The 10905-nt window shown below is 40.3% G+C and overlaps 1 protein-coding gene across 1 annotated transcript in view; it reads left to right on the forward strand.

Annotated features, from left to right (window-relative positions):
* Positions 1-9911: 9911 nt before the first annotated feature.
* The window catches only part of RAB6B (RAB6B, member RAS oncogene family), a 174418-nt gene continuing 173424 nt past the window's right edge, over positions 9912-10905 (forward strand). Inside the window, exon 1 of the mRNA XM_069108717.1 lies at positions 9912-10424. Within this exon, the coding sequence (XP_068964818.1) occupies positions 10355-10424 (70 nt within the window). The 5' untranslated portion in view covers positions 9912-10354. The remainder of the gene's footprint in view (positions 10425-10905) is intronic.

The raw sequence follows: 10905 nt of genomic DNA on the forward strand, positions 1-10905 counted from the left end.
TGCATTTGAACTCATTAAGATGGAATTCCTAAATTCCCAAAATATAGCAATGACAGACTCCTAGCCAGGGAATGAGTACAAGCATCAAAGACTATTAAGGAAATAGTAGCTTTATATATTGTAAAGAGGGTGTGAAAGGGAGAAAATTGTCTATATACATTAAGCTAGATACCACAGAGAATAAGCTATAGTGAAAGAGGAAGAATAGCAATTAAGATACCCAGAAATGAACAGAAGAGAAAATACAAGAGCCACAGAACTAAAATGTCTATATACAAATAAATGTCCAAAGTTTAGGCAACAAGTAAGAAGAAGTAGATATCCTAATGCAAAGGGGCAAATTTGACCTCATAAGTGTTAAGACTTAGTGGAATGAAATAGATAGTTAAATGAGACTATGGGTGGATATAACTTTTCTTTCCCTCTCCCCCCCACTTAGTATTTTTTCCAATTTATAAGATTTTAAGTTTCAAATTTTTTTTTCTCTCCCCCTTCTTCCCCTCTCCCTTCCCCAAGATGTCAAGCAATCTGATATAGGCTATACTGTGCAATCACATTAAACATATTACATTAGTCATGTTGTGAAAGAAGAATCGGAACAAAGAGAAAAAACCATGAGAAAGAAAAAAAGAAAGAAAATAATGTGCTTCAATCTGCATTCAGACTCCATTAGATCTTTCTCTGAATATGGATAACATTTTCCATTATAAGTCCTTTGGAATTATCTTGGATTATTGCATTACTGAGAAGAGCTATGTGTATCATAGTTGATTATCACACAATGTTGCTGTTACTGTGTACAATATTCTCTTGGGTTCTGCTCGCTTCACTCAGCATTAGTTCATGCAACTCTTTCCAGGTTTTTCTGAAGTCCACCTATACATCATTTCTTATAGCAAAGTAGTGTTTCATTACATTCATATACCACAACTTGTTCAGTCATTCCCCAATTGATGGGCATCCCCTCAATTTCTAAGTCTTAGCCAACACAAAAAAGCTATTATAAGTATTTTTTGTACATGTGGGTCCTTTTCCCTTTTTTATCATCTCTTTGGGATACCGACCTAGTAGTGGTATAACTGTATCAAAGGGGATGCACAGTTTGGTTGTACTTTGGGCGTAGTTCCAAATTGCTATGCAGAATGGTTAGATCAGTTCACAACTCCACCAACAATGCATTAGCATTCTTATTTTTCTATATCTTCTCCAACATTTGTCATTTTCCATTTTTGTCAGATTAGCCAATTTGATGGGTGGTACATCAGAGTTGTTTTAATTTGCAGTTCTCTAATCAATAGTGATTTAGAACATTTTTTCATGTGACTATAGATAACTTTAATTTCTTCATGTGAAAATTGCTTGTTCATATACTTTGACTATTTATTAATTGGGGAATGACTTATATTCTTTTAAATTTGACTCATTCTCTATGTATTTTAGAAACCAGACCTTTATCAGAGACAGTGGCTATAAAAATTGTTTCCCAGATTTCTGATTTCCTTCTAATCTTGATTGCATTGGCTTTGTTTTAATTTAATGTAATCAACATTATCCATTTTGCATTTTACAATGTTCTCTATCTCTTGTTTCATCATGAATTCTTCCCTTCTCCATACATCTGACACATAAACTATTCCTTGCCCTCCTAATTTGCTTATGTTATCATCCTGTATGTCTAAATCATGTTCCCATTTTGACCTTATCTTGGTATAGGGTAATATATCCCTCCTGAAGAAATAAGTTTGGAAAAAGCAGGGAGGATCAGGTTAGCACTGTATGGTAAAAGAGTATACTCAGGTGAGGAAATCCAGGAAATAAAGCAGAAGGCATGATGGAAAGCAAATGGCAAATAGCAATGGAAGAAGAAACAGCTGTTATTTTGTCATGAATGAACCATAGACCACCTGGACAGAAACAATAAATAGTGAAGAGTTCAAGAAACAGATCACAAGGCTGACATAGATGCGTGATATAGTAGCAACTGGGGGCTTCAGTAATTCAGACATCTGGAACTCCCTACCAAAGTAGAGCAGTGAATAATTTCTTGACTTGCCTTTTTGGGGATTTCACCCTTTAAAAAAATGGAGGTGGGGCGGCCAGGTGGCTCAGCAAGTAAGAGCACCGGCCCCAATGTCGGGATGACCTGGATCGAATCCTGGGCTCAGATACTTAGCACCACACCCAGAAATAACTGGCCGTGTAACCTTGAGCAAGTTACTTAACCCCGATTGCTTAAAAAAAAAAAGTGGAGGAAATAGTGAGAGGAAATTCTACCCTGCATCTGATTCTCATTGGTTGCTTGGGTAAAAACGAGAACCCCAAACTTCTCTTTAAAAGAGTGATAGAGAAGGAAAGTAGTGTTAGATATACTATGACACATGTTAATTGTGGTAAAGTGGAAAGGACATTTCATCTGGAGTGAGAGGACATGGGCTTGAATCTCAATTGTTATGTTTACCCATGTGATTTTGGATAAGTAATTTAAAATCTCTGGGCCTCAGTTTCCTCATCTATGGATGAGCTCTAGATTTATGATCCTTTGGTCCTATTAAGGATAGGTAGCATTACAAGGACTTTACAGAGGAAGACAGTCCAGAAGGCATAAGAAATTCTCAAGAATAAAATTTTGTGTATATAAAGGGAAACATTTCAGAGGCTGATGAAAATGGGAGCCATCTGAAGAAACCATTGCAGATCTACAACGAACTCACCAGCCTGAAGAATTCTAAATAGACATGCAGAAATTAGACCTAGAATTGAATAGGAGGAGAGTAGACTAGATTGCCATCAGCAATTTGCAAAGCTTTTTTTTTTAAGGACACCAAGTTTCTCATGGAAAAAAAAAAGAACCATCTTTTAAAATACCAACATTCTGCTAGTGTTGCTGTCTGGCAGCAAGATGGAGAATACAACAGTATCCAAAGAATTTAAAATGAATCAAACAGAGGGCAATGGAGAAGTGCATGGGGGCTGATAGTGGGATGCAACACATAAGCAATGAGAAACTATGAAAGATAACATGTGGGTAACCAGAGCACTAGTATCCAGTGATGTCTGGAGGGAGGCCTTTGGTTTGGCAGGTGGACCCCTTGGGGTAAGCTTAAAAGAGGACATGGTTCAGAGTCACACAGGATGGGCAGGTATGGTGGAGATTGTCAGCTGGGTTATTGGGAGGAACTTTCAAATGAATGAAATCACAGATCCATTTGAGTATATACAGAAGACGGAAGAAAAGTTATATAACAGGTGACACATATAAAAGCATATCACAATATAGCAAGAATGGTGTGAGTGCTAAGGCTCAGAATGGGCTAAGACTTATGAGAAAAACTAACAATAACCAAAAATGGGCAGGGGGGGAGGAGTTATAAGCTATATTTGGTAGGAAAGATGCTCAAAAAAGGGACTGTTGTTTTGTCCAGTGGTTTCAGTCATGTCTGACTCTTTGTGACCCTGTACAGGGTTTTCTTGGCAAAGATGTAGAGTGGTTTGCCATTTCCTTCTCCAGCTCATTTTATGGATGAAGAAAGTTAGGTAAACAAGGGGGAGTGATTTGTGCTGTGTCACACAGCTAGTAAGTGTCTGAGGCCAGATTTGAACTCAAGAAGGTGAGTCTTCCTGACTCCAAGTCTGGCATTCTGTCCATTGCATCACGTAACTGCCCCCCAAAAGAAATAGGAGCAATACTTGTGGGTGTAGGGGAAGATCATAGCAGATGGCACCTAGTCTTAAATTGAGTCAACATCTGTCTCTGTTATTTCCATTTATTGCTCCTATTTCTGTCTTGTAGGGTTAAGCAAAACAAGTCTAAGCCTTCCTTCACATGACAGTCCCCCAAGTATTTAAAGACAGCCTGATACTGCAGTGTATAGAGCACTGGGCTTGGAATTAGGAAGACTCATCTTCCTGAGTTCAAATCTGGCCTTAGACTCTTACTAGTTCTGTGACCCTGGGTAAATCACTTAGCCCTGTTTTCCTCAGTTCCCTCATCTGTAAAAATGAGCTGAAGAAGGAAATGGCAAACCACTCCAGTGTCTTTGCCACGAAGACCCCTTACAGGGTCACAAAGAATAGGACACGACTGAAAACAACAAACAACAGACAACAAAATCACATCCATCTCCAGTTTTTGCTCTCCCAGACTGAAATCTCTAGTCCCTTCAATCACCCTTTCAATCTAGTCTTGTCAATCAAATCATAGTTTATATTTATTACATATAGTATCATCTCAGTCCCCTAATCATTCAGATGGTTCTGAAAAGTAAGCTTTTACCTTATTTTGATGGAGCCCAGGCCTCAACAATACGTCACAGACATCCCCTCACCATGCCCCCAATGCAGGTACACTTTTCTCCCTCTCCTTCCCTCTTCCAGGACCCCTTAATGTATTGTCTTCTCTCATTAGAATGTAAACTTTTTCAACAGATAAAGAGCCTAAGGACATGAACAGCTTTGAAAGGAAGAATCCAAGCTGTCAATAACTATATTAAAAATGCTCCAAAGCACTAATAATTAACAAAATGCAAATTAAAGCAACTCTGAGGTTCAACCTTCTGCCCATCAGTGGGCAAAGATGACAAATGAAGAGAATGATGAATGTTGGATGGACTGCAGGAAGACAGGGCACACTGATGCACTGTTACTGGAGCTGTGAATTGGACCAGCTATTCTGGAAAGCAATTTGGAGTTATGCCCATAAAGATATTAAACTGGCCATATCCTTTGACCTAGCTATGTGACTACTGGGCTATACCCTAAGGAAATTAAAGAGAGAAGAAAATATCTCATATGTATAAAAATATTTATAGCAACCCTTTTTATGGTGGCAAAGAACTGGAAAATAAGAGGGTGTCTGTCAACTAGGGAATAGCTAAACAAAATAAGAACATATTAGGATACTATTGTACTATAAGAAATGATGAATGAGACAGTTCCAAAGGAACCTAGGAAGACTTGTATGAAATGATGAAGAGAGAAATGAACAGAAATAGAACATGATCTCACATTATAGAGGAAAAGAATTTTGAAAAACTTTAGAACCCTAATCAGTGCAAAGAGAAACTGCAAGTTCAAAGGGCTAAAGATGAAATATGCCATGCATCTCCTGTCAGAGACATGATGGATTGAAAACCTAGATAAAAACATTTTAACATGAATAATGTGAGTTTCTTTTGTTGGAATATTATTATATTGTTACATAATATTATATATTTTATATGATATATTATTTATTATATTATATATTTGTTCTAAAAGTATTATATTTAATTTTTATTTGCTTAATGGGAGGAGAGAAATCTCTATCTATGTCTACTTATCTGCCTAATCATCTATATCTATCTATCTATCTATCTATCTATCTATCTATCTATCTATCTATCTATCTATCTATCTATCTATCCTCCCCTGGACTTACTCCAACTTGTTAGAGTCCTTCTAAAATTATGCCCAGAACTGAACACAGTATTTGATGTAAGTGAAGATAAAGAATAAATTTTAAGAGTAGGTGATGTGATTTCAGTTTGCTGAAAAGTTCTCTCCCCTCCTTTATCCCTAAACAGTTCTCCCACCTGGTTGTTGAAATTGTACCATTACATACATGTTCCTTTGGGTTAATCTGTCTTCCTCTTTTAAAAAATATTTCCTCTAGGAGGAGGATAACCTATGAAATCACTGACACCTTCTTCAATAGTTCAATATCAGTACCTCATTGATGGAGGTATTGGTATTGGATCTAGGGTGCAGACCACAAAACATCCGTGACTTCTGGTTCTGTGAAATTCTTATCTATATTCTTCCATAATCCTTCCTCAGAGACTCCAATCAATATGCTGGACACGTCCTATAAGTCTTTGTATATTTAGATGGTACAACATAGAACTCAGACTATCCATCTATTACTAGCACAACATGACCAGCATGGCTTCTTTTATAGATAAGATATTTTTCCTTGATGACATTATTTATGCTTCTTTTTAAAAAAAATAAATACTTTATTCATGCTCCTTTTCCTTTCATTACTGTGACTTCCCAATTATTACTCCCTCATGAAACATGCCCTCCCATTAATATCATCCCTTGCAACAAAAACATAGTTAGGTAAAAGTAATTAACACAATGGCCATGTCTGAAAAATATATGCCTTATTATGTGCCTGTAGTCCACCACCTTGCTGACAAAAGAAGGGAAGCTTCTGCACCAACTCTGATGTCATGATTGATCATGTGGATCAGAATTCTGAAATCTTTTAATGATGTTTTCCTTTGGACATTATCACTAGAAATATGCTGCAGTTTACTTGAATCCATCACCCATCTCTCCACGGCTTTTTGGGATAGATGAAAATGTCTCTTATCCAAATTGTGATCTATAGTCGGATGCTCAGTCCATTGGGTGAGTACATCAGTATGTATATTTGGGGCATTATTACAGTTATTTGGACCTGAAACAGAATAATAATCATCATAATAAAGTTAGATGGATTAGATTTGGTGTCCCTGGAAGTTTAGTTATTTAATAAGTACTTGTTGAATGAATGAATGAATGAAAAAATGGGAAAGGGAAAAAGTCAAAGATATTAACTTTGATTATCATCACTTTCTGAAAAAGTTTAAGCAACATAAAGCAGTCACCACCACAAGGATTTGAAAAGAGCCCTGGAACTGCTTTGTCCAACAAACACAACCCATTTGCCAAGTGAAAAGAGATAGCAGCCAAGGAGAATATCAGTTCAGAAAAAAAAAAACTCTTTTAGAAAACATTCTGGAGGATAGCAAAAGATTATGAGATGCATACCCTCAAAAAGCAATGAAAAGCCATGAAAGTGAAAATTAGTCTATTTTAGAAAGCCTGATGTGAGACCCTAGTGAACCACATCATCCCAAGAGCACTGATAGATGAAACTAGGAGAGCATCAAATCAATAGAAAATGGAAGAAATCTGCCAATGTTTCTATGATGCTATTTTTTTTCACCAATGACAGAGGAATCTCAATATTTACTTCCTACTATCTTGGTGCCTGGTGCAATATATAAAAAGTTGAAAATACATTTTAGAAAATAAAGTTGAAAAGATCAACTGGGCCAGACCAAGTACACGCAGAACAAATTCATGCTCAGAGAGACAGAATCTTGGCAACATTGAGGAATTGTTTTATAAGATATCTCAGGGAGGAGAAGATACCAAAAGAATGGGAATAAATATCATGGACATTATTATTTCTCCAAAAAAAGTCAAATGAGAAAACATCAATAACTCCTGACCCATATTCCTACTTTCTCATCTTCATAAAATGCTTATGAGAATGAGGACCATATATCAAAGTTATCCTTGATGAAAATATGAGAGAGTAACAGCCAGGCTTTCAAAAATGATACTCTTCAGGAGACCATATGTTACAGTAGCAATACTGACAGAAAGGGGCAAAATATGTAAGGTTCTATTACATTTATTGTTGGTTGGCTACAATAAAAATTATTTTATACTAGAGCAAAATGTAGCCTTAAAGGATTTCCTTAAATAAATAATCTCTCATGTGTATAATATGATAATAAAAGATTCCTTAATTAATGCCATCACAGAGATAACTTTGTTCCCTTTCTTGTATGCCAAGAGAGGCATAACACAGGAAGATATATACTCACCAAAGTTTCTCACCACTGTCATAGCCAATACTTGGCTCTTGTCCAAATAGAAGAGGGATTCCATGTGGACAGTGAATTTCTCCAGATGCTTCCATTTGCAAATGATATCATGATTCAGAATATTATAGGGACTTTCTCTATGAAATTCATGATTACTCAAAGGATATTAGCCTTAAACTAAATGGGTCTAGTGCTTAACACACTCACATAGTAGATGCTTAATAAATGCTTGCTGAGGAAGCTCACTGAGTGAAAAAATGAACAGAACAGAGCTATTAACAATCACAGGCTACTTCCTGACTTGAAGACAAACAAGCAGACTACCTGTTCTATTGGTGATAGTACATGATTGTGAGTATTGGACCAGCATGATCTCCAAAGAATCAAAATTTCAGAGAGCTGCTTGATGTATGCAAATGGGTTGAAACCCATTTCCAAAGACAACCTCTGTTCAAGTGCCACAAGGGATATTATTGGAGAAATGTGTGATCAGACAAGGATGGTCATATGTGGCATAAGTGAGATACAGCAGATGAACAGTTGTTCTCCATTGTTAACCAAGAAATGTGAAAGAAAAAAAAGTCTACAGCAGGAGTTCTTAACCTGAATGTCCATAAACTTCATTTCTGAAAAAAATTTGATAACTATATTTCCATAGAATTCGTCTCCTTGGCAATCCTATGCATTTTATTTTATGCATTTAAAAACCTCATTCTGAGAAGCAATATGCTTTACCAGACTGCCCAAGAGTTTTATAACACAAAACAGGCTCAAAACACCTGAAGACCTAGAGCACATTATGGGAATCCTTTTTTAGGAGGATCTATGGGAGAAAGTGGACTAAAACTGTAGGAGGTGAGAATGCACAGAAGGTGAGAGACTTGTTCTGACAGAGGGAATGCCTATATTGATGACATCACAGACCCACTGAAATATGAAAGTATTTCTTCTGCAATAAGAGGGTCTAAGGGATACTGTGGAAAGCATTGTGTACCTTTGAGGAGGCACTAAGCAACGGACACAGAAAGAGGAAGGAGATGGGTGGCAATGTTCTTTCATCAAAGCCAACGATTTTCAGGACACTGTTCTTAGGTCCATATTGGATGTTATTTGGTTCCTCACCTTGAGCAGATGAAAGATTGCTTCCCAACGCTCAGTGATCTGTATGTTATATTATGGAAGGAACTCTGAGAAGGAACAAGTCAAGTACTCTAAGATGGAGAGAAAATTCTGCCAAGGCAGTCTCATCTTCCTTTTGTAAATTTCCTCTGCCCAAACCTGGATTGTTTTGCTGGAGGCTTTCAAAGTTCCTGAGAAAACAGGACATCAAAGAACAGGGTGGTCAGGCGAGCTTCAGGTCACAAGGGGAAGTATCTTCTGAGGAATGCTGGCCCATCAGTCCGTGGAACAGACAATCAGAGATGTTTTAATCTCCACTAGGGACCTTGAAAGACAAACACCGTCTCTTCTCTCTCTAGGCAGGGTTAGGAACATTGTTGTCTGGCAGAAAGAGAAAGAGGACTGTATCATCTTTTGAGCTCTCAGACTCTGGACTCTGGGATTCAGGAACCCCAACTCAAATTATTTGCTGAAAGATGATAGAATTTTGTGTGAGCCACATTGTAGGGTGGTGGAGTTGAGTACTACTGAATTTATACCTTTTAGCACTCACCCCCCTCCCCATCCCCTACTTTTCATGCTTCCAAGCGACTATATGAGATTTAGATAGAAATTGTTTCTGGTTTTGGAGCTGTTGTACAGCACACTTCTAACTGTTGACCTTATCTTTCCTCAGCATTGTGTGGGGAAAAGGGTGGAGGCTGGAGATGTCTAGAGGGGAACGAATAACCTCTTCTCCCCAGTCTCTCTCTCACTCCATTTTCTCTCCTAGATGGACTCAGCTGTGGTGTCTTGGTGTCTAATTCATGTGCCTCTTACCCTTTGATCTGGAGTAATACAGATAGATTTAGCTTGACATTGTCGGAAATAAATATCTCTATTCCACTCTCATCCTTTTCTGGGTTCAAAAGGGGGAGGGTGGGAGCGAGGCAGTAAGGAGGTTAAAGATCAGGGCAGTCTGCTCGCTCCGTCGTCCAAGGCCTGTTGCCTCCTCTAGCAGGGGGCGGCAGCAGGGGCGGCTGGTGAGACAGTGACCCCAGCCATCCGCTGCTCCTTTCAGAAGCATTAGGCAAAGCCTCCCTGCAGCACTGCATTGGCTTGTCGGTCCTGCATGACATCAGAGAGGATGGGAGAGAGCCGACAGGGCGCAGGCGCTGGAGGTGGGGAGGGGAGAAGCTCCAGCCCCTGGCTCGCCGAGATCACACTGCCTCAGCATCCCCATCCCTCTGCTCTGAGCGTCGGCGCTCCGAAACCTCGCGCCCTCCCTTCCAGCTCTGCAGCCCGCGCGGGCGGCATCCTGAATCGTCCTCCGCATTCTCCTCCACCCCTTCCTCCGCAGCTACCACCTCCTCCTCCTCCTTCCAAAACGCAGCCCGAGTCCGGGGACCAGGGGGAAGCTGCAGAGCCAGGAACGCTTGCAGCCAGCCCTTCCCCCTTCCAGATCGTAGCCTTCCTCTCCTCCCCGTCCTCCTCCTCTTCCTCCTCTTCCCTCTCCTCTTCTTTACGGTCCTCCCCTCTCGCTCCTTCTCCTCTCCTTCCTTCTCTCGCTCCTGCTCCTTCCCCTCTTCTGCCCACACCCCAGAGCCAACACCATGTCCGCGGGAGGAGACTTTGGGAACCCATTGAGAAAATTCAAATTGGTCTTCCTGGGGGAGCAAAGCGGTGAGTACCTGGTTTCTTCGCCAGGGTTGGAAGCGAAGTCTGGGGCCACTTTGGATTCTCTCCCACTCCCTCCCATCCCTCAGCCTCCCTTGCGGTTGTAGTGCACACCTTCCCTTCAGCCTTGGGCTCCCCCCACCCCCACCCTGCACCTCACCCTGGCCCCCCTCTTCCCACACACAAAGGAAATAAAACGCTAAGACTGGCCCCAGGGCACGAGGGTGGTCCTGGAGGTGGGGCAGACGGAGGGAGGGCAGGGAGGCAGTGGGAGATGGCTGGAGGCTGGAGGCTGGAAATGGACTCCAGATCTGCCCATCTCTTTGCATAGTGCGGCAGCTTGTGCTGCACTCTGGAATGGGCTCTGCTCGGGCCGGGAGGGAGTGGGCTTGGGGCGGCTGGATCGCCCTTTCTTCCTACTCTAGAGCTTGGGCTCAGGGGTGCACCCAGACCGCTTTTGGGATGCGGGGAGGGGGAAATGTGGGGG

Source organism: Petaurus breviceps, unplaced genomic scaffold (genome assembly GCF_028583685.1).
Source record: "Petaurus breviceps papuanus isolate PSGF00001 unplaced genomic scaffold, PetGlider_PUasm1.0 90424, whole genome shotgun sequence".
NCBI lineage: Eukaryota > Metazoa > Chordata > Mammalia > Diprotodontia > Petauridae > Petaurus > Petaurus breviceps.